Source organism: Callithrix jacchus, chromosome 1 (genome assembly GCF_049354715.1).
Source record: "Callithrix jacchus isolate 240 chromosome 1, calJac240_pri, whole genome shotgun sequence".
NCBI classification, from domain to species: domain Eukaryota; kingdom Metazoa; phylum Chordata; class Mammalia; order Primates; family Cebidae; genus Callithrix; species Callithrix jacchus.
This window is the reverse complement of record NC_133502.1, coordinates 188,148,054-188,172,782: the sequence shown is the minus strand read 5'-3', so window position 1 is coordinate 188,172,782 and position 24,729 is coordinate 188,148,054. Positions and strand designations below refer to the sequence as shown.

The 24,729-nt window shown below is 45.9% G+C and overlaps 1 protein-coding gene across 27 annotated transcripts in view; it reads right to left on the bottom strand.

Moving 5' to 3' along the window:
- EFCAB6 (EF-hand calcium binding domain 6) overlaps positions 1–24,729 on the bottom strand; it is a 304,726-nt gene that overhangs the window by 91,613 nt on the left and 188,384 nt on the right. For all 27 annotated transcript variants that reach the window (XM_017964036.4, XM_035265359.3, XM_035265349.3 and 24 more), the window contains 3 exons: positions 14,117–14,231; positions 11,255–11,391; positions 6,919–7,151 (listed from right to left, as the gene is read on the bottom strand). In XM_017964036.4, the coding sequence (XP_017819525.4) occupies positions 6,919–7,151; positions 11,255–11,391; positions 14,117–14,231 (485 nt within the window). The remainder of the gene's footprint in view (positions 1–6,918; positions 7,152–11,254; positions 11,392–14,116; positions 14,232–24,729) is intronic.

The following is a 24,729-nucleotide window of genomic DNA, read 5'->3' as shown; positions in this document are numbered from 1 at the left end:
AAATTTGGTGTAAAACCTAAATTTACAAATTCTGAAGCTCAGTAAATCAAAAAAGGGATAAGCAAAAACAAAACTGAAAAATCCAATGATCAAACAAATCAAATCATAAATCATACTCAATTATCTGAGAAACAAAAGATTAAAAAAAAATCTCGAAAGTAGCCTGAATGGTCTGGTGAGGGGGCTTATGCCTGTAATCCAAGCACTTTGGGAGGTCGAGGAGGGAGGACTGCTTGAACTCAGGAGTTCGAGACCAGCATGGGCAACATGGTGAGACCCTGTCTCTAGAAAAAAATACAAAGTTTAGGCATGATGGTGCTTGCCTGTGATTGCAGCTACTTGGGAGGCTAAGGTGGATCACTTGGACCTGGGAGATCAAGGTTGCAGTGAGCTGTGATTGCACCGCTGCTCTCCAGCCTGAGTGAGACAGTGAGAGACCTTGTTTCCAAAAAGGAAGGAAGGAAGGAGAGAAAGAAGAAAGAAAAAGAAAGAAAGAAAGAAAGAAAGAAAGAAAGAAAGAAAGAAAGAAAGAAAGAAAGAAAGAAAAGAGGGAAGGAGGGAAGGCAGGAAGGAAGAAAGGAAGAAAGAAGCCTGGAAAAATGGTATATGCATATAACATACGAGTAAACTGAATACTTGCATACCTCTTGCCACAGACTATGGAGGCCAGAAGACCATGGAACAACATTTTTAAAGTGCTGGAACAAAAGAACTGTCAACCCCAAACTGTATATCCAGGAAAAATATCTTTTGAGAATAAAGAATAAAGATATTATAAAATGAAATTTGTCTCCACATCCTATAGGAAGTTCTTCAAGGGAAGAAGATAGAGAGAAAAACTTAGAACTTCAGAAAGAGAGGAGTAACAATAGAAATGGTGAATTCCTGGGAAATTATAATACATAATGTTTTTTCCTCATAGTTTCAAATATATGAAGCACAAATTGATAGCACTAGGAAAAGAAATAGACAAACCCAAAACTATTGCTGGAGACTTCAACACTCCTCTCTTGCTAATTGATAGAATAAGGAGACAGAAAATAAGCAAGAATACAGACGACCTGAACAAAACTAATAACCAACTTGATCTGACATTTATAGAACACTCCATCCAACAGCACCAGAATACACATTCTTTTCAAATATACACAGAATATTTACCAAGACAAACCATATCCAGTGCCACAAAACAAACCTCAACTATTAAAAAGAATATCACAGAAGATGTGTTCTCTAACCACAACAAAATTAGACTTGAATTGATAACAGAACAAGATTTAAACACTATGCAGTTTTGTTTTTTTTTTGAGATGGAGTCTCACTCTCACCCAGACTGGAGTGCAATGGCAAGATCTCAGCTCACTGCAACCTCCACCTCCCGGGCTCAAGCGATTCTCCTGCCTCAGCCTTCCGAGTAGCTGGAATTACAGGCATCCGCCACCAGGCCCAGCTAATTTTTCTTTTTTCTTTTTTTTGGTATTTTTAGTAGAAACAGGGTTTTGCCATGCCGGCCAGGCTGGTCTCAAACTCCTGATCTCAAGTGATATGCCCACCTCAGCCTCTGAAACTGCTGGGATTACAGGCGTGAGAAACCACATCCAGCCTGAACACTATGCAAATATTTTGAAATTAAATAACACACTTCTAAATAATCCATGGATCCAAGAGGAAGTCTTAAGGGAAATTAGAAAATAATTTGAAATGAATAAAAATAAAAACTACAACATATTCAGATTTGTGAAATGTAGCTAAATCAGTGCCTACAGGGAAACACATTACATTAATGGCTCATATCAGAGAAAAAAGGACTCAAATAAAAACTATGAGTTTCCAATTTAAGAAAGTATAAAAGAGAAACTATATCTAAAACAAGCAGAAAGAAGGAAATAATAAGGACCCAAAATCGATGAAATTGTAAACAGAAAAATAGAGAAAAATCAATAAAACAAAAGCTAGTTCTTTTAAAAGATCTATGAATGTGATAAGCCTTAGCTGGGCTGATGAAGAAGAAAGGAGAGAAGACATCAACTATAAAAATCATAAATGAAATGTTTAGGAATCTCACTAAACACTTCACAGATACTTAAAAAAAAACGAACACTATGAACCATTTTCATTCCATGAATTTGACAACTTTAATGACCAACATCTTGAAAGATGTAAATTACCAAAACTCACTCGAGATGAAATAGAAACTCTGAATAATCCAATAACTATTAAATTAACAGGATTTATAGTTACAAACCTTCCAACAAAGGACATTTCAGGACTTGATGATTTCACTGGTTAATTCAATCAAATATCTAAGAAAGAATAACAATTCTATACAATCCAGAAAATAGAACAGAAAGGAATCCTCCCAGTTTGTTTTATGAGGCTAGCAGTACCATATCAAAATCAGGATTGGTATTCATGACTTTTATTCTTAGATGTCTTCCAAAATAAATCACTTATTTTCTTTATAAAATAAAGCTCATTCTGGCCAGGTGCAGTGGCTCACACCTGTAATCCCAGCACTTTGGGAGGCCAAGGCAGGTGGACCCCATGAAGTCAGGAGTTCGAGACCAGCCTGGCCAACGTGGTAAAACCTCATCTATACTAAAAATACAAAAAAATTAGCTGGGTGTGGTGGCACGCACCTGTAGTTCCAGCTACTTGAGAGACTGAGGCAGGAGAATCACTTGAAGCTGTGAGGCGGAAGTTGTAGTGAGCCGAGATGGTGCCTTTGCACTCCAGCCTGGGTGACAAGAGTGAAACTCAGTCTCAAAAAAAAAAAACAAAGAAAACCACCTCATTCTATTTTGCAATTATCATCTGGATCCATTAAACCTTCTTATATATCTATGACACATTGACACAGTATGCAGTCTTAGTGATGCTGATTTTAATCTTACTATAACCTCAGTAATATACTAAATAATATTTCATCATTACTCTTCCATTGTTCCCAACTATGCTTTAAGAAAAGAGAGAGAGAGACAACAACAAAACAAAAATGACAGAATCACCTAGCAGGATGAGATCACGTTGAAATGAACCAGCCCTGGGACATGAGCCTTCAGTGTTCCTGCTGCAGTGGCCAAAGCCCTACAGAATTTCTCAGGAACGTCTAAGAGAAGACAGTGACACCATGCGTGTAGTGCTTTGTTAGACTTCACTGAAAACAGCTGGAAATTCAGAGTCCCTTCTTTATGCTCAAACGGCTAAGGAAACAAAGTTCGAGATAGGAAGAGATTTCACAATTATGAGATGACTCAGAGAGAAATGCAGAGACAGAACAGCACTCTAGATTCCAACAATGATGGTAACATTGATCGTATCAGCCAAAGTGCTTGAAGACTGAATGATACATTTCTAAGGATAAAAAAGGAAATGTGGTATTTTCATTCAGTTAGTCATCCAACAGGGAGGATCTGATGCAATATTTGGTGATCGACTATCTAATTTTGCTAAAAGGACACAATGAGATTATTCTTTCATCTTTTAAGATGTTTGCACATCAAAATGTACTCCATGCATGTTGCAAGTGAATAAATGGTCAAGGCAAGTGTGTTTTAAACAAGGATTGGAAGGGAATCGAAGATGTAGGAAAAAAAAAAAGGAATAAGTCACCAGACGTGGTGGCTCACACCTGTAATCCCAGTACATTTGGAGGCACGTTGGGAGGTGGGCGGATTGCGAGGTCAGGAGTTTAAGACCAGCCTGACCAACATAGTGAAACCCCATCTCTACTAAAAATACCAAAATTAGCTGGGCATGGTGGTGTGTACCTGTAATCCCAGCTACTTAGGAGGCTGAGGCAGGAGAATCACTTGAACCCAGGAGGCAGAGGTTGCAGTGAGCTGAGATTGCGTCACTACACTCCAGCCTGGGTGACAGAGAGAGAGACTCTGTCTCAAAAAAAAAAAAAAAAAAAGGAATAAGTTATTAGACCAATCATTCACTCTACTTGGTATGTTTACTTCTTAAAATGCAAATATTTTGCAGTTAGGAAGCAAACAAGATAGTGTCCTCTTTTCAGCAAAGTTATGAACTTTCAACGTTTTCAAAAGTATTGTGTTTTTCTGATGCAGGTAGAAAGCAAAGGCCCAGAGAACAGAGGGGTCCAACCAACAGAGCAGAAAGGCTTCCAGAAAGGGGCAGTATCCAGGTCTGCTTGGTGGTGGAGGTGGAACAGGGCAGGCTATCCAGGCATAGGAGGCGGCCCCTCCCAACAGGCTCCCTGGGCTCAAATCCCTACCCCACTACTCATTATCTGTGTCCTTCTAGCCATGTCACTAACTGTTCTCTGAGCCCCAGCTCCTAGGGCTTCATCTGTGAAGCCAGCGAGGAATGCCTCCTTTCAGGGCTGCTGGGATATTAAAGGACATGTCTTCAGGAAACACAGCACAGGGTCTAGCCAGGGTGGACTTAGCTTTCTAAAGCAATTTCTTGCTTTGGGTCTCAGAGCTGTCTCTCCAGGGACTAAGCCAGGTCCCACTGGGCTGCAGCTGTCTCCCAGGGACCAAGCCAGGTCCCATTGGGCTGCAGCCTCTCCTCCTTTGTGTCCACCCTCCACTCCAGGGAGCTGAAGGATCTTTCTAAAGCACAGTGTGACTCCCTCACCCCATAGCATACAGCCTTCCCTGACTGCCGATGGAAGATGATGCCCTTCCCAGCCTGCCCTCCTGCCCTCTTGGCCTCCTCCCTGACCAGGCCCACCATGCAGGCTGCTCCCACACGTGCATCCTCTTCCCATTTCCCAAATGTGCTCAACACTCCTGCCTGTCTCTGTGATTTTCTTTTTTTTTTTTTAGACAGAGTGTTACTCTTCGCCAGGCTGGAGTGCAGTGGCATGATCTTGGCTCACTGCAACCTCCATGTCACATTCAAGTGATTCTCCTGCCTCAACCTCCCAAGTAGCTGGAACCACAGGCACATGCCATCAAGCCCAGCTACTTTTTGAATTTTTAGTAGAGATGGGTTTCAACATATTGGCCAGGATGGTCTCAAACTCCTGACCTTGTAATCCACCTCAGTTTCCCAAAGTGCTGGAATTACAGGTATGAACCACCACACCCAGCTGCCTCTGTGATTTTGCAAATGCCCTTCCCTGGTCTGGAATGACCTTTCCTCCAGCCTGCACCTGGCAAACTCTTATTCAAACTTCAAGATCCAGCTCAAATGTCCCTACGTTTCCTGAGCAACTCACGGGTGCCTCCCTCTGTTCCTGTGGCACTTCGGTCATCTTCTATTTCTAAGTAGCTCTTTATTTTTGTACCTGCCTCGTATTTGACCCTGAGCCCTTCAAAAGGAGCATCTGGGTCTTATTCACTGTTCATCTAGTCCTGGGACAATGTCTAGCACTCGCAGATCCTCAGAAAATCTTTGATGAATGAGTGTATAAATACAAATAAGGTGAGTCATCTGAACGGAAAACTGCACTAGGTGGTTGAAATTTTCCATGTTCATTCTGCAGAGAATGGAAAATGAACTTTCTCCAGAGAATTTTTTGGGAAGGATTTTGTTTGTTTGTTTGTTTTAATGTTAGGCAATCAAGTCTCATAATAAAGCTCCTGAGAACCTGAACCGTTAGAAGCAGGTGTCCAACTTAACGTGTTAGATAATCATTTTGCTTAGGAAGAGACTATCATCATTTTCTTTCTTGCTTATTTTTTATTTTTTTAGTGTAGGCAAAATAAAACCTATGAATTCAGAAGGAGAAATTAGCATACAAGATCAGAAGGCCTTCTGCAGTCTAGCTGAGTGTCACAACAGTCTGGCCCCGTGGCCTTGGCTTCCAGAGGCTCCACTTTCAGGGAGCTGCCCTTGCCTAGGGAGCAGCAATACCTGTCTGGAACCCCTGGGGGCCGTGAGTGCCCCAAGGGCAAAACAGCATAGTGAGTGTCACTATGATGCTGTATCATCACGTTGGAAGACACACCTTGGTACTAGTATAGCACATAGCACTTTGGAATTACTCGTGTGATAATAATTGGTCAAGAAGGAGCTGACTAGCTACCTCACTCATGTGTGCTGGCTCTCAGCAGATGTCAGCAGGGAGTGATGGGGACAGGCCATCCCGTGGTGCCACTGTTGGATAGGCTTGGATGGTAGCCCCACTGTGGCTTCAAGAAGCATACATTCTCCCTGGGAGAAGGCCAAGGAGGCAGCACTGAGTTGGAGCTCAGCTGGACACTGAGATTGTCCCAGCTGGGAGAGGCCATGTGGGCTGGGGAGGGGCTAGGGGGGAAGCATTGCTTGGGGAGTGACTGGAGGAGGTTCTTGCATCTCCTGAGGCAGTTGGCACAGATAACTTCTCAGTGCCCGTCAATTACCACAAGATGGTCTGCGTTCCCCAAATTCATACCCTTCACCTAGATTAACACCTGGAGGTGAGGAGGAGGTAGGAGACTTCAGTTCCTGAAGGTTACCGTGTTCACTTGACAAAGATTTACCTGCACTGAGTTTGTGCACAGTCCTCTGCCTGCCCTGCAGAGGAAGGGCTCAGCCTTGGACAGAGGACAGGCTGTGCTCATAGGTCTCCCAAGCTTAAATTTTAAAAGGCTAAGCAAAAAGCATATATTTTTCACCCTGGGTTAATAAATAGAAAAATAAGTATATGTATGTATGTATGTATGTGTGTATATATCTTTCATATACATATGAATATATATGTAAGTATATGCATATGCCAAAAGACTGAGATGATACCCAGCAAGACAGAAAAATGATGCTCACAGGTGGTAAGACCAGGGCTGTATTTTCTGGCTGTTCTTTGCCGAATGCATATTTCTTGTATGACTTTTTTGGAACCAAGAAAAAGAAAAACACATGGCTCCATTCTTTGTATACCTTTGCAGATGCTATGGAACGCCGGACTTCACAGCAGCACCGGCAGGCAGATAGAAAAGACACTGAACCGCGCTGCCTTCTTACCTAATGTGTCTTTGAGGTGCTTCATCTGTACTCAATGGTCTCTTCTCACACAGATTTCGAAATTCCCGAAAATTTAAAGTGACGCTAAGTCTCAAGCCAAGGAAGCCGAGAAAGCGCTCAAACTCCTGGTCTTTGAGATTGAGCAGCAGGTGCAGAAGCAATCTGTGAAGGTCATGCATGTTGATGATGCCATCCCTGTCAGTGTCGATTTTAAAGAAGGCAGAGTAGGGGTCCTAAAAATGAGACACCCACATGTCAAAGCACTTCCTTGTAAGCCCCGGATGACGACACATGCATACCCCCAGGTGTACAGCCTCATCTCCACATGAGGAGGGGAAGCTGCGCTGGGCCCCGACTATTGCTTTGAGAGACTCAGCGGTTCCAGGAATGTCCTCACGATGCTTTGCTTTTCCCAAGAAATTATGAAGCTCTCCAGCTACCCCGAAGATATCAACGATCCTCTCTGAATGCGAAGAGTTCAGGGAAAGGAACAAACACTGCTTTTCTTTCCCTTCCACACTCTCCATTTGTGGAGCTTATACTTCTAGTACAGGAAGGAAGGGAATGAGAAAGTGCTGGCAGTTTCTGGTGCATATGGACATCTTGCTCACAATTTTTTATGTCACTTTCATAATGTTTGGCCACTTCTGTCTACAGGCAAACAAATACCGCACTAAATCTCACACCAGGGAGCCCCCAGAGGCCAGGCCTCCATTTCAATGACGATGATAGAGATCAGCTGTGTCTAGGAGCCACGAGCCTGCCACATCTGAAGGACTTCTGCTCAGCACATAGTGGTGCTTGGAAGGCACAGGGATTCCTATTTTGCAGATGACAACACAGGCTCAGGGTCCCCAGGGAACCTGTGTCTAGAGACCCTGCTGCACGACAGAGCTTGTACTCTGGAGGCAGGTGGCTTAGTTGCAAATCCTCGCTCTGCCACTTACAAGCAACGTGACCAGGGGTGAGACAGTTAACCTTGTGGTACTTCTGTTTTCTCATCTGTAAAATGGGGACTAGGACAGTTCTTGTGTGGAAAGTAGAAAAAGTCCTTTTTAAAGTTTCCTTTCTTGTTAAAGAGTAAGTGTGCTAACAACTTTGTTAAGCCCCACCCTATGTAGCTATTGGACATTTCATGCTTACAGGCACATAGTACACTCTATGTCCTGGTACCTTTTTTTTTGGGGGGGGGTGGACAGAGTCTTGCTCTTTTGCCAGGTGCCAAGCTGGAGAACAGTGGCACGATCTCGGCTCACTGCAACCTCTGCCTCCTGGCTTCAAGCAATTCTCCTGCCTAAGCCTCCTGAGTAGCTGGGACCACAGGCGCGTGCCACCACACCCAGCTAATTTTTTGTATTTTTTAGTAGAGATGGGGTTTCACGATGTTGGTCAGGATGGTCTTGATCTCTTGACCTCACGATCCACCCACCTCGGCCTCCCAAACTGCTGGGCTTACGGGCATGAGCCACCGCCCCCAGCCATGTCTTTGTACTTTAACCAAGATATCTGTGCTGGATGTGCTCACAGGCATGTCCCAGCTCTCCATTGGTTTTACCAGTTTAGAAAAGTTTTAAGTTATTAGCCAGTCAGGTTTTAGGTTAGATTGTGAGGTCTGGCTCCAGCCAATGAAAATCAGACACAGCAGTAAGGATGCCCCCAAATGTGTAAGAAATAAATTTGTCTGTTTTCCCTTGTTCACTGTACTCTCTTGGCTAGTGAGGGTACCCTTTCTGCAGTCCAGGAAGTAAAAACTGCGTTGCTGAAAGATTCTTTGTCTCAGTGATAATTTTTCTTTGCAGCACCAAGCATCTATTTCCAACACCCTGCTTCCCTGGGTTGTTTGTGAAGAGTGAATTTGCTAATGATGCAAAGTGCTTAGAATGAGCCTGGCTTTCTTGGCACTGTAAAATGCTGTTTGTTGCAATTGCTATTGTCTAAGATCATACAGCAAGTGCAAGGCCTGCCCGGGCCAATGCCTGTTTCCCACATGCACCTTCTTCCTGCGTCTCAGGCCTGAAAAGTTGCTGATATGGCCCCAACCCACCTCACTCCATCAGTCCCTGTTACAGGCTCCTCCCACAGAGGTTACTTAGGATACCAGGCAAGACTGCTATGACCCAAGTGTGTGGGGATGTTGTGGAAAGCTCTGTCTATTCACTCGTGTATTCATTCACCAAAATTGATTCAGCACCTAATATGTGTGAACACTATGCTAAATACTGTGGCAATCAATTTAAAAGATGCCGCCCCGCCTCTGGGAGACAACAGGGAGGCTGATGTCTAACTCTGCCCAAGGGGGCCTCTGGGGGTACAGGCCCATCTTTTCCTTGACGATTCCCTCTACACTGCCAGCCCCAAGCCCTCACACCCACAGCCTCACATCTCCAGTGGTTTGGGGGCATTTTCTCTGGGATGTCAAAGTGAACATGGCCCCAATCAAACTCCTGACCTCCAATCCCTGTCCCCACCCTGCTCCTCCCAAGTCTTCCCATCTCAGTATGTAGAATATGTAGAACTCCTTCCAGTTGCTCAGACACAAACCTGGGAGCTGTTCTGAGCTGTTACTTCCTCTCACACTCCACATCCAGTCTGCCTACACATCCCTCTGGCTGTCCCTTCAGAATGGGTTAGAACTGGACCCCTTCTCCAAGGCTCACTGCCTCAGCCCCCACCCAAGGCCACTGGAGTCCTGCAGGAACCTCATGATGGCTCCCAGCTGCTATTGTTAGCTCCATGGCCTCTCTCTGCACGGTCCCCACTGGGAGAGGTGAGGAGTGTGAGAGGGAGAGAGGAGAGAATCTGAGAGAGGGGACAAGGAGGGGCCTGTGTTGCAATGGGCAAAGTGGTGAGGCAGCTGCCAGGCCTCTGCAGCTGGGGTGCCCATATGGGCACTGCCAACCAGCATAGAGGGGCAACTGCTCCTGAAGCCTTTGCCTTCCTTCTGCCCTCTCTCTCTGCAGTGGCCGCTGTCTCCTACCCAGCCGGGCTTTCCTTTGGAGGACCAGGCACTTCTCACCTAAACGATACCTGCCTCCTCCACACTGGAGCTCACAGGCCAGTTGTCCCAGAGTGCTCCTCTTGGCCAGCCATTAGCCTGGATTTGTTCATTAGGACCAATCCCTCTCTATGTATACAATCGTATTTTTTCAAACCAAAAATTAGGATCCATACTCTGAAAACTGGACTGAATGCTCAAAGCCTGAGCCCTGCTGGAAAGTCTGAGCTGGGCTGCCATCACAAATGCACGGATGTTGACATGGGAGCCTGGTGACCAAAATGAATCTCCAGGGGTGATCAGTCTAGGGAAGATGCTTCAGAGCAGAGGAAACGGGGTGTGCCCTCCCCACAGCCCCCGAAGCTACTCTGATAACCAGTCTCTCACCAGTCCCTTCCCTTCTGGACTTCACCTGTCTCCATTCTGCCTCTGGATGTGTCCCCCCACCCCCTGGGGTGAGGATGCAGTCTAACTCCTTGGGCCCCTTGGCCCTGTTTCTCGAGGTTCGGCTTATTGAATTGATGTCCCTAACTTTATTTACCCTCTTTTACTTCTCATCACAAAAAGAGCTCAGATCATCCTGTACCGGCCTCTATGTTTGAAAGGCAGCTGTCTACTTCTGTTTTGTATGTTACAACTTGCAGTGCCACGCACACCTTCACCGCGGCAAGCCACGTGCTTCTCCATAGAGCCTTGCCTGTCCTGGCCTGGCTCAGGCTGCCTTGTCTCCGGCTTACTCCCTCCTTTTCTGGCCAGTCCATGCTTAGGCTGTACGATTCAGTGCAGGGGCCACCTCCTCCAGGAAGTTCTCCTTAAAGGGATCTTTTCCCTGTGCCTCATATGTTGCTCCAGTTCCTTCAACAACTGCCAATTACTATGGATATGGCTTGTCTGTATACCATCTGTGTCTGGGATTAGACTGAGCTCCCTGGGGCGGGGCTGGTTGCTTTCAGCCCCAGCATGTAGCACAGATTCTAGCACACAGTAAGTGTATAACACTTGCTTGGTGAGTGAATGAATGAGGGAATGCATGAACAGATTCCAAAGTCACTGTACCATGAGTTATCATGCTACTTCCCCACCAACCTCCGCCCCTTGTGAAAAGGATTTCCTTACCCTTCTGCCAGCAAAGCATCCACAGGGAGGCCCTCAGGGAAGGAGGAACCCCCCATCCTCCCCACACACCTCTCTCTGACCAATGCTGGACCTGCAGAGGGAAATGCTGTGTGTCCCTCGGGCTGACCAGGACATGACCTGCATCAGGACCCATACCCACTTGGGTTGTGTGGTTCGGAGTGGGGGAGGCCTAGAGAGGTCAAATGGCAGACAGCCACAGTTTACCCGGAATGACTCCTTCAGCTTCCTGGGGAAAAGCTTCAGGCATTCTTCTGCAGTGATAAAGTGGCTGTTCATGTAACTTTTTGAAGGAGTTGGAGGCTGCAGCGGAGGAGTGGCTTCCGGCCCTCTCATTGGAGGATCTATAATAATGACATAGATCACGGTTTCCATGAGTGCCTGCCGGCTTCTTTTCTATATTAACACTTTATCTCTGCCTGTCTTGAACAGTGTTAAAACCCCACACAGTGCCCTCCTGTGAGCTGCATGCAGCACTGACTTTCTTACTATCTAGTTACTTTTCCTTCAGTTTCTCAGACACTTTCCTCCTCTTCTAGGAGGGACTGTGCTTTAGACTACAGGGCCTCTTTTACCCTCACAGACTGCACTTGGCACCCTGGCAAGGGGCCAGGCGGTGGGGTGGGGGTGTCATCTACCAGACAGGAAGGAACCAGAGGGAGGCCACGTGCAGCCTCTGCTGTGAGGCGGGTGAAGCAGAAGCCAGGCTCAAGAGGGACAGAGGATGCCCACAAGCTTGAGTGCCCCACCCATCTGCCCACCACACTGTGGAGAGGGTGCAGGTTTAACAGGTTCAGAGAACCACATCTGGAACCAAGTCCCAGGACTTCCTGGTCGCGTGTCTCTTGTTCATCTCCCAATTCCTAGAGGAGGAGAATGAGAATTCCTGCCTCTTTTTGTGGTTTCCCGGAATCACGTCCTAAAGACAAGAATATATAATTTATTCAATATTCATTAGTTCAGTGGCTATTTCTTGACCACGCATCTGTTAAGAAACATGCCTTCATCTGCTTCTTGGTCCTTCCAGCAACGCTCAGGAGAAGGTCCTCATGTTGGTTTACACACAAGGTAACCTATCATGTGTACTTTACCTGTGGGGCAGTAAGGCTTGGGGGCCGCTGGCTCTCCTGGGAGGTGGAGCCCGTGGAGAGCACAGCTGAATCCAGGCCGTCTGATACCAGAACACAGCTGGTTCCCTACTGCCTGTGCCCTCTCCCTCCCCTAAAATTAACGAAGTAAGTGTAACCTTTCCTTAAAAACTCCACATCGGGTGCCAGGCACAGTGTCTCATGCCTGGAATCCCAGCACTTTGGGAAGCCAAGGCGGGCAGATCACGAGTTCAAGAGATCAAGACCATCCTGGCCAATATGGTGAAACCCCATCTCTACTAAAAATACAAAAATTACTCTGGGTGTGGTGGCATGCGCCTGTAGTCCCAGATACTCAGGAGGCTAAGGCAGGAGAATTGCTTGAACCTGGGAGGCGGAGGTTGCAGTGAGCCGAGATTGCACCACTGCACTCCAGCCTGGCAACAGAGTGAGAGTCCATCTCAAAAAAAAACAAAACAAACAAACAAACAAAAAAACCTCCATATCTACTCCATTTCCATCTGAGTGTGCCCTTGTGTCAGTGCCAGGCTACACACCAGGGACTTGGTTCCCGACGTTGTTCTCTGCACCTGTTGCACCTGCGCCCTCCACATAGTGTGGTAGGCAGATGGATGGGGGACAGAGTGCCCTGAGCTCGTAGGCATCTTCTACCCTTCTTGAGCCTGGCTTCTGCCTCACCCACCTCACAGCCGAGGCTGCACATGGCCTCCCTCTGGTTCCTTCCTGCCTGGCAGATAACACCCCACCCCACTGCTTAGCCCCTCTGCCACATCCCCCTGACTCCTAGCAGAGGTCACAGAGGACCTTGCTCCCCATCTTGCTAGAATCTTCTTGTGTGAGAAAGCAGCTTAGAGGGACAGGGAGGAGACGGGCAGAAAGAGGAGGAGCAAGAAGTGAGGGGAGAACATGGCCAGGAGCAGGTGACAGATATTGAGTCCAGTTCCGGCTGTGATGGCTTTGCCAGCACTGGAACCTCAGGTAAGTGACCTACATGTCCTGGGCCCCAATTTCCTCACCTGAAAAATGAACGCACCTGGCATGTGGGATGTACTCCCTAAAATATAGGTAAGTTCCTTCTTATTTCCCTTTAAAGATGTCAAAACACATACCCAGAGACAGTGCTGAAATTCTACAATGCTCTGGCTTCTTGTGATGCCTTTTTACAGGGGTGTGGGACCTTGCTGTTTTAGGGTGGCAAATGACAGTCTGGCAAGGCTAGGGGGACCTTGGTGAGGATCCAGCCTGAGTCTCTGGGAAACTCACCACCTCAGTCAGTCACCTCCAGACCCAAGGCCGGGAGAATGGAAGATGCTTAGAGCTGCTGCATTCTGCCCGGCCAGCCCGCAGGGGATTTGTGGCAAAGGAGAAGAGTATTCCACTGAGAGATATCTGGGTGATTCCTGCAGCATCTCTAGAGGGCTTGGTTGTCCACCTAAATGTCCTTAGCTTGTGAGAAAGCACCATTACCGAGTGGAGAGGTGGCCCCAGCACACAGCACAAAGGTGGGTTTCCTAACACCTGGTGGAGGGGGTAGGGGCTGGGGGCATGGCTGCGTAGCCTTTCTGAATCTCTGTGTCTTTCTCTGTCCACAGGGAGGAATAATATCTGTCTTGCCTGTGCTTGGTATTGTTAATTACACATAACCAGCAACTACATTAGGGGAAAATCTTAAGGGCCGTGAGGTGGGATTGAAGAAACAGGCTTTAGAGCACAAACTTTCTGAACCAATTTGTGCCCTGAGTTTGTAGAAGACTCTTTCAGGCAAAGTTCTGCACTCACCATTCTGAACATGGTCAGATATAATCAAACAAAAAACGTTTGTTTGCAGCCCCGGAAGACACCTTGTTTCAACATCTCAGCTTAGGCTACTTCAACCTGAGTGGCCTGGTGGCACTGCTACCAGAAACCTGCAGTGCCACCCAGGATGCATCCACGGGGTGAGCACTTGGCCATTAGGTACCTTCAAATCCTGCCGCAAAATCAAGATAGCTCATCCCTTCCTTCTCAAAGCCTATTTTAGTGGCCAGGAGGGCGTACTGATCATCATCCATGGGCATCCCAATGTCTTCCAGTACCTGACGAGGGAGAGAGGTGAGGGTGGAGAGGCATTAGGTGGTCCCTCGTGCCACTCCTCACTGAGCGCCTCCTGCTCCTGCACTCCTGCTGCTCCTGCGCTGGCTCACAGCAGGGCCCATGATTGTTACTTGTCTGCCCTGTCCCACAGGCTACCAGAGGGTGGGGCCTGAGTCTCCTGTGTCCCTGGGCCTTGCACAAGGCTTGTGTTTGTTGGGTGAGAGAACAAAGGGACAAGTGGCGCAGTCAACATGGTTTTCAGGCCCACAGGTGCCATGGCACTTTTCCAAGCTGTGCCATCCAAGATACCCAAAGCCACACTTGTCGCTGCCATGCCTTTAGAGTCTCATACACTAGGTTTATGTTGACCTATATTCAAGAAAACGATGGGCAGATCACGAGGTCAAGAGATGGAGACCATCCTGGCCAACAGGGTGAAACTCTGTCTCTACTAAAAATACAAAAATTAGCTGGGTGTCATGGCATGTGCCTGTAATCCCACCTACTCGGGAGGCTGAGGTGGGAAAATTGCTTGAACCTGGGAGGCAGAGGTTGCAGTGAGCCGAGATTGTACCACTGCACTCCAGCCTGGTGATAGAGTGAGACTCTGTCTCAAAAAAAAAAAAAAAAGAAAGCAAGGTAGTTGGAGAAAGGAAAACTGAAGTCTTCATTCGAGTTTCATTATAGTCCCAGTTGACATGGAAAGCTACTGTGTTTTTTAACGTGAGGGGCATCCATGTATGCTCTTTTTTCTCTTCCATACGCTAGTCCACTTTGATGAAAGTTATTCTGGATTCCTTCCCTCCAAAACGCATGGCCTACTGTTTCAATTTTGGATATGTTGGGGGCAGAGGGAACACCTGAAAAAACACTTGTCCCTGCCTTGCAAATACTGAAGTGGAATTGTCTCCATAATATCTCCCTAGGTATGACAGAAAAGATGATGCCCTTTGGCCAACAACCCAGACACAGCCACCTGCGTGGATGTGAGCCACCCAGAAAAGGAATACTAGGGGGACAGAGGCAGACCAAAGGCACCACCTCTGCTGATCTGAGTATTCACAGTCCCAATGAGAAAACATGGGTTTTCCTCCAGAGAAGAACACAGAATCACAGTTCTAAATGCATCTATGGGCCAAGGGGCCAAAGACATCCAGGATGACCAACCCCACCCGGAACAGGGGACGGAAGGCTTTCTAGGAGAACTGGGTTTGCCGATGGCTTGTGAAGAAAGTGTGTTGGCGGGATGAGGAATGTCAGGAAAGCCAACAGATGTCAGGTGGTCCTGATGCCACTGGAAGCCAGAGTAAGTTCCAGGTGGCGGAGCAGGGTAGAGGTGCTTGCTGCATTCAGTGGAAGAGGTGGCTGGGGAGGGAATGGAAGGACCAGGACAGGCAATGCTGTAGGGTCACCCTCATCACAGTATGGCACAGGACCACTTGGTCCCCATGTGTGCCAGGCACTGTGTGGGGCTCTGTACGGGCTCCACGTGCATCTCATTCAATCCTCAGCAGAAGCCTCGAGAAAGGCACTCTTTCTAACCTCATTGTAATGCTGTGGAAATGGAGTCTTGGAAAGTTTGGGTCACTTTTCTCAGACACATGAGTAGGAAGCGGTAGACCTGGGGCTTGCATCTAGTTCTTTTCTTCTTCCTCTTCCTCCTCCTCTTCTTCTTCCTTTTTTTTTATTTTTGACAGTCTCACTCTGTCACCCAGGCTGGAGTGCATGGTGCTACCTAGGCTCACTGTAACCTCTGCCTCCCAGGTTCAAGTGATTCTCCTGCCTCAGCCTCCTGAGTAGCTGGGATTACAGGTGTGTGCTACCATGCCTGGCTAATTTTTGTATTTTTAGTGGAGAAGGGGTTTCACCATGTTGGCCAGGCTGGTCTCAAACGCCTGCCTTGGCCTCCCAAAGTGCTGGGATTATAGGCATGAGCCACCGTGCCCAGACTCAAACACAGTTCTTATCAACCACTGTGATGAGATCTACTGTTGGAATAAGGTCACAGGAGCCTGGACAAAGAACAGGGGAGATGAAAATGGATGGGGAATGGCTCGGTGGGAGAGGGGCACAGCTCTGCCAGGGAGACCTGGTGTCCTCCATGTATCCAAAGAGGCCACACAGGCAAAGGCCAGTCTGAGCCTTGGTAGAGCCTGAAAGGACGGGAGGCCTCTAAAAAGCTGCCCTGAGCCCACCTCCTACGTGCCTCCCTATCTCCCCAGGGTGGCTGTCAGGAGACAGTTTCTCTGGCCTTCAGGTTTTGATAGGGTGAGGTGCTTTCTGCCCCTGCCCCTCACACTAGAGCTGCGGAAGGGAAACCTCTTGGCTGCAGTCTGGACGCAGCTCTCAGCAAGAGGGCACACCACACCTTGTGGCGCAGTCATCAGCTTCTTTTGTTTCGGTGTCAGCCTTTTTGGTATTCGGGAAGAGGACTAGGGAGCTGGTCCTTGTGACTTATTCTCCCTTTCGCTGTCTATGTAAATAACAAACTGATTATGAAACGGGCATGCTGTGTCTTCGCTGGTCCAATCAGTCAGGCCTGGCCTTGGCTTGCTGCATGTGGAGGTTGACAGTAATCAGGCCACGATGTGGCTGGTGCAGGGCTAGAAGCTGAGAGAAAAGGGAAGGGATGCAGGTGTTACAGTGCTGCCCAGGGGGACAATGGCAGGTGGCAGCGCAGGAGTCCCAGGCTCTCCTTAGGGCCTGGCTGTGGACTTGGGCAGGAAGCACGTGACTGGGAATAGTGATGGTTCTGCGCCATCTGCACATACTCTCCAGCCCAGCTCTGCAGCAGTACCTGTCCCAGCACAGGATGGCAGTAGTGTTCAGGTAGAAAGCTGTGGCCCCCGCAGAAGCACCCACAGCAGCAGTGGGCCTCCGATTGATTGCTTGCTTTAAAAAAAAAAAAAAACTTTATATTTTGAAAACAATTGCACATGAATTATTCATGGAAAATTCTTCTTGCTCAGTTCTTTCACAAAACCATATGTAATGGATCATAAGAAAATGTCTGCAGGCAAATGTTCCCCAGGCTGGAGGGCTGTGAGGTGCCAGGGGGATTTGTACCATCCCCTGAGGTACCATTTTGCACCCCAGCAGCCTGTCCAGCAGTTGCAGGAGTGTAATCCCCAGGGGTGCAGAGCACAGCAGAGAACACAAACGCTGCAAGTGCCATTCCCAAAAGAGGCTCAGGGCAGGCCACATATGTGAAGGTCTCTAATGTCTCTTGTGAGGCCCTTGTTGTACCACTTTCATTTTTCTAAGATGAACAGAGCAGCAAATCAACCAGATTTATCATGACCCTTGCAGGCAACATACAACATGAAGAAAGGCTCACTGGCAATGTTTATAAAACAGATTTAAATGTTTGACTATTCAAGCCATTTTCTTTGGTCTTTTCCAGAAGGCATTCCCCTAAGAAAGTTGCTCAAAGACTGACAAACTACAGTCTGGCATGTTTTGATTCACCAGAGAGTCATACTCCTGCCATCCCTGGGGCATCCCTGAGATTGCAGACTGACTCTTCCCCAGGACGCCACAACATTTCAGGGAATTGGTGCTGGGCCCTCTCCATGAAGGAAGATTCCCTGAGAGCATGCCCAATGATGAAGGTGAGGACTCAGACTTAACATAGTCCCTGTACAATATCTTTAAGCAGCCACCAGTTTCTATGTGTGGTACCTGTTTGCTATGTCTCTTTGCAGCACTTCTTTGGTGGTTTCTATGCAATTACACTATGCATTCTTACCTTTTCACAGTCTTTGTATACTTAATATTGTGCCACTTTACACAAAATGTAGAAACCTTGCAATCTCATAAAAGTCTCCTGCACCCTGTTCTTATGCTATAGTTGACATTTGTTTCATATCTACCATATGTTATAAATCCCACAAGGCAATGCCATGGTTTTTGCTTTGAATATTCCTATGCTGCTTTTAAATGAAGAAAAGTAATAGCCTTCTATATTTAAGCAGCTATTTGCCATTTCTAGCGTTCTTTGTTCTGCCATAAACAGCTAAGACTTCCTAGTATCAAATTCCTTCATCCAGAAACCTCCTTTAGCATTCCTTGTAGTGAGGATCCACTTGTAATAAATTCCTAGCTTTTGTTTTGTTCAATTTGAAATCATCACCTTCATTCCTTAAGGAGACTTTGGCTGGGTATAAAATTCTGGGTTGAGAGGTTTGGTTTTGCTTTTGCTTTTTTCCTTTCCATATGTTACTGTTCCACTATCTTCAAACCTCCTCCATTGTTTCTAATGCAAAGTCAGTGGTAATTTAAAATGTGGTTTCCCTGTTTGTAATGTGTCATTTTTCTCATGCTGCTTTTAAGATTTCTCCAATTGATTTTGCTTTTCAGCAGTTTGCCTATGATTTTCTTGGTAATATCCTGCTTGGGGTTTTCTGAGCTTCTGGAATCTATATTAGGGCCTTTCACCAAAATTGGAAAATTTCAGAAATTTCAGCCATTATTTATTCACATATGTCCTCTTCATCTCTGTCTTTTTTCCTTTTGTGAGATCTTTTGATATTGTTCATATGTTTGTGAGAAACTATTCTCTCTCTTTTAAAAAAACTTTTCTCTCTCCTCTTCAGTTTGAATAAGTATTAATTTATCCTCAAGTTCATTGATTTCTGTCATTTTCATTCTGTGGTTAAGCTATCTGGTGAATTTTTTTTTTTTGAGATGGAGTTTTGCTCTTGTTACCCAGGCTGGAGGGCAATGGCGTGATCTCAGCTCACCACAACCTCCACCTCCTGGGTTCAGGCAATTCTCCTGCCTCAGCCTCCTGAGTAGCTGGGATTACAGGCACATGCCACCATGCCCAGCTAATTTTTTGTATTTTTAGTAGAGATGGGGTTTCACCATGTTGACCATGATGGTCTCTATCTCTTAACCTCGTGATCCACCTGCCTCGGCCTCCCAAAGTGCTGGGATTACAGGCTTGAGCCGCTGCGCCCAGCCCCTGGTGAATTTTTTATTTCAGATATCTTATTTTTCAGTTCTAGAATTTCCATATGGTTCTTCTTATAATTTCTATTTCTTTGCTGAGATTTCATATATTTTCATTCATTATGAGTATATTTTCCTTTCTATTACTGAGCATTTTTATAATAATTACTTTAAAGTCTTTGAGTGTTAATTCTAACATCTGGTCATCGTACAGTCTTTTCTCTTGAGAAAGATCACATTTTTCTGTTTCCCCAAATGCTGAATAATTTGGGGTTATATCCTGAACATTGTGGATGTAATGGTGTGGAGCCTCTGGATTCTGTTGTAGTTCTCCAAAGAGTGACATGTTTTATGTCACATATGTTATAAATCTATATGTCTATATATTTTATATCTATATATTCAGTTCATGTGTTTGAGCAGCCAGTAGACTTGGTTGGATTCAGACTGAAAAAGTTTGAGTGTGTTAGGCTGCAGTTTAAATTTCAGTTCAGTTCTTGTATCCTTAGCGAGGTTACTTGCAATCTGCTCTGCTCATATGTGGTTTAGAGTCGGCCAGAGATTGAGGAAGAATCTATACACAGAAGCTGGAGCATCTACTCCCTGGCTCTCTCCTTTTCAGACTGCCCCCTTTCTCCATCCCCATCTTTACTTTCAGGTGGCATTAGTTACCCAGACCTCTTCCCTCTGGTTCTTCAAGCCAGAAAGGTGATTAGTTTCCTCATATGAAAAGCTGTAGAAAATGGGAACTCACTCATGCTATTCCCATCTTCAGGAGCTGACACCCTCCTGAATCTTCTTGCCTGGTCTAGTTTCATTTTCCAGGGCTTCCAGGCATTTGGTTATGTATTAAATTACTAATTTACTGATTTATTTAACATTGTCTAGTGTTTATACTAGGTATCTCTGGGAGGGCTGGTCCAGTAGAAGCTTGCTTAGCCAAATGGGGAGAAAAACTCCCAGGAATATTTGCTGGGTGAGACAGCAAGCACATCCTTAAGATATACAGGCATCACCAGCTCAGGGAAAACCTCCCAGCCTGGGCAACCAAAAAGAATCCTGAGCTTTCATGCCCTTTCTGTTTATTTCCATCATAGATAGTCCCTTGCACACAGACTAACACATGGCAGGCACTCAACAAATTGCTGTTGTGTAGAGAATTACCAGCACTTCTTTTTCACTACTATATACCAAGAGCACATAGTAGGTTTTTACCAAAAGTTGGATGAGAAGAAGAGGTGGGATGTCAACATAAGGAGCAGCTGGCAACACTCACCAGACCCTTGCTGTTGTGTCTGGTTGAATCTTGGGTCTAAGAAAGCCCATGCCTGTGCAGATATGAGCAGCAAGTGGTCATTCCGCCACGGTGAGGAAGGAGTTGGAATATTAACAATACTGTGGGCTGGGCACAGTGGCTACACCTGTAATCCCAGCACTTTGTACTGAAGTGGATGAATTGCCTGAACTCAGGAGTTTGAGACCAGCCTGGAAAACATGGTGAAAACTTGTCTCTACTGAAAATACATAAATTGCTGGGCTTGGTGCTGCATGCCTGTAATCCCAGCTACTTGGGAGGCAGAGGCAGGAAGATTGCTTGAACCTGGGAAGCGGAGGTTGCAGTGAGCTGAGATTGTGCCATTACACTCCAGCCTTGGTGACAAAAGCGAAACTCTGTCTCAAAAAAAAAAAACAAAAACTGTGAGGCCAGACGAAGAGACACTTTCCTTGTGAGACACACAAAAGGATCCAGGAGGAAAGGGAGACAGGGCAGGGACTGTGAGGTTCCAGTTCCTCAACAGGCAGTGCAGACTTCAATGTGGGTATTTCACTGTGTGTGCGGGATCAGCCGTGGGATCCTCATTGGTCTTCCCTTAATACTACACTAGAGAAGTTCTCCTCTGAAAATGTCAGTTAAGGCAACCCAACGGAAAGATTCATGTTTATATTTAAGCCAGAGGAGAAGGTGGAATTCAGGGACACAAAATTTAGAGACTGGCTTTTTAGCCATTCCTCCCTGCCTGGAAATCCTCTGGCCTAAATTCTTTTGTGATAAAACTAAAGAGAGTTATGGGGTTTTCTGTTGTTGTTGTTTTGTTTTGTTTTTGACAGAGTCTCACTCTGTCGCCAGGCTGCAGTACAGTGGCATGTCCTCGGCTCACTGCAACTTCCGCCTGCAGGGTTCAAGTGATTCTCCTGCCTCAGCCTCCCAAGTAGCTGGGACTACAGGCATGCACCATCACGCCCAGCTAATTTTTTGCATTTTTAGTAGAGACAGGGTTTCACCATGTTGGCCAGGATGGTCTCGATCTCTTGACCTTGTGACCCACCCACTGTGGCCTCTCAAAGTGTTGGGATTACAGGTGTGAGCCACTGCACCCAGCCGGATTTTGCTTTTTAGTAATACTATTTCTATTTCTTTACATAACCATTTACAGATAACATGAAACAGGTACCAAAAAAAAAAAAAAAAAATCTGCCTTCTTTAGAATTTCAGACATGCTCTGTCTCCCTACCTCCCCTTCCCCATCCCAGGGATACCCCATCTTCCAGTTCCTCCCGCACCTGTGGACTGACCACCTGCCACTGAAGAACTGTGTCAACCAGAATGCAGGCATGATCTGAGAATTCCAGTCATCAAGGTTATTTGATCACATGCAGGGAAGGTACTAGGGATAAGAGTACTATGGCTGGAAAAGTATATGACATTTTCAAAATAGGTCTAATTTGTACTTGAACAGAAACTGCAAACTCTTTTGGCAAATGTTTCCTCATCAGACACATGTCTGACTGTCCATGTGGCCCCAGCAAGACAGAATCTTCAAAGCTCATGCAAACTGGGATGATGGGAAATCACGATGCAATGGCCACATGCAGAGGCCACAGTATATGGGGCTCAGGATGCTGTTGCCAGCTATGAGTGTGGATAAATAACGGGGTTTCCTTTTCAAGTCTTAACCAACAGAAATACTGTGAAGGACACCATGAATGGTCACAGGGCATGACCAACTCCATGTTCTAAATGAGGAGATCAAAGTTTAAGAAGGTGATATAAGCCTGCTGTCTTCTAGGAAGACACGAGTAGTAAGAGGGAGAGCAAAGATTTGAACATGAGTCAGTCAGACTCCATGGGTCAACACTGTCTCAGAGACTCAGCACTGGAAGATATAACAGAGTGTCAGGTTCAATCCTGTCCTTTACTGATGAAAATCCCAAAGCCCAGAGATGCAAGTGCCTGCCTCACAGTCACATGCGAGCAGTAAGAAGCCACTACCTGACTCTGGCGGGTGTGCTGCTGCCCAGGGAAGCCTGGAAGCCACTGACCGCAACCTGGCCCTGGTGGCCGAGGCTGAAATGCAGCTGAGACTCTGGCTGTACAAACAGCATATGACACTGCTTCCTTTTGCACAGACTCCTCACACTGGGAGACACGTTCCTCCCCATCAGATGACCAGCCTGGCACTGTCTGCAGAGAACACGACGGAGGCTGGGTTTGTTTGTTCACCAACTGCTGTGTGCTGCATGTTTGAAATAGGTCTACAGCAGGGTTAGGGTGTCTATGAGTCAACAACTACACAACAAACCAGCTGAAATTTGGTGGCTTACGACAAAGCAAGAATGTATTCTTGTGCTTGCCAGTCCCCAGGTCAAGTATGAATTGGCTGATGTACGATGGGCATGGCTGGGAGTTTCTAAATCAGGCTGCGGGCTGACTGGGCTTGGCACCTGAATGCAGGTTGGATTTGGACGTGTTTCGTGTAGATTCATTCTGGGAACTAAACTGAAGGGACAGAGCTGCCCGAGGCAAACTCTTGGAGCAGCAGATCATGGGTGCACAGGCTTAGCACATTCCACATCAAGGAGAGCCACATATTAGTGGCCAGGGAAACACATGCCCATCCACTGAGCAGTAAATGATGGGGAACAAGCAAGGAGAGGGTAATGGTGGGAACACGAGCTCTGCAGCCCTTTCCAGCTCTGAATCTATGGGATCCTGTTTAATTTGGTAAAATGCTATGACCATTAGAAACATGCCATGATCACAATTCAAATCACCCCCACAAATCTAGACATTTCTAGTCCCCAGGCTAACTCGTCTATCTGGTCCCCACATTAATGCTATTTGACCCATAGTGGATGGGACTGCACCACACTTCCAAAACAATCCTTCCTCCCACCTTAGTGCCCAACTCTAGGCCTTCAACACAGACGTATGGTTTGCTAAGGGCAATCACAAAGTCAAAAAACGTTCATGTTTTCTTTCCTTCTTTGCTGCTGACATGATCAGGACAATGAAAATGATGACGATGATAAGTTGGTTTGTTTGGTTTTCATTTTTTAAATATATTATCCTCATAAAAGCTAACAGACTAGAGTTGTGTTTGGATGGCATGGAATGACAAAATGCTGAACCTAAGTGCAAGCTTCAAAAGTTGAGATTAAAAGATGAGGCGATGTGACAGCCTTTCAGTGTCAAGGGGAATTCCAGGCATAACTAGTGCATCGACCAGACATGTCCACTTTAGAAGCAAATATCCAGAACCCAGCACAGGTCTGCACACACAGATAATATCTCAGCATGTTTCGCAGGTAGTGAATTCAGTACTTCAGTGACAGATTTTGAACACGGCAGATAAAAGCAGACAAGTCGTGCCTACTCCAACTTCAGAGGAGGCTGTTCTCAGGTCCTGGAGATCAGATCTGTCATTCAAAGGGCAAGTAGAAAGAAACTCAGAAGTCCAAAGCTCAGGACAAATGGGTGTAACAGGAAAAGCCAGTGCTGAGTGGCCAAGCTCCTCTGGGGAACCCCAGGGCTCTCTGTCACTCTACCTGTCAACACCTTTATGTTCTCTCTTGCTGATTTCAAAAGCAGATACATTTCTAGCACATAAATGTAATGTAAGTCCAGTTATGATCCCAATAATGCATCTGGGGGGTAACTGAATAAAATGATTTTAAAGTCTGTATGGTAACATATAAATCTGGCCTGAGAATAGCCAAGAGAATACAAGAAGGAAGAACATTGAGAAAAGACCTGTTTTGCTAAATTAAAGAGCCATGTTGCATTTATACAGAAATAGATGTAGAAATCGGTGAGATGCAAATTTTCAGATGTAGACCCTTGTACAATGAGAATGTCATAAATGACAAAGGTAACAGTCCAGTTCAGTAAGAAAATATAGAAGAGCCCGATCTTACATCATATACAAAAAGTAATTCCACATGGATTAAGTATCTCTATTTAAAAATAAAAATAAATTCTCACAACAAAACAATGGGAAGGAGAAGTCTGGGCTAACTAAAATCAAAGAAATGCAAATCAAAATAGTCACTATAATTCTGGCTGGTATGTTAGCATTTATTAAACTTTTTTATTATACCCAAACTTGCAAACATTTGGAAATTAGTAACTACCAAACACCTTGGGTAGGAATGAATTTGATAGAATTGTTGGAAACGCATTATGCATTAAACATTTAACTGTGCATATTCTTTTGACCTAGAAACTTCACTTGTTCTATATGCAAGGAATTGTAATAATTTCAATTA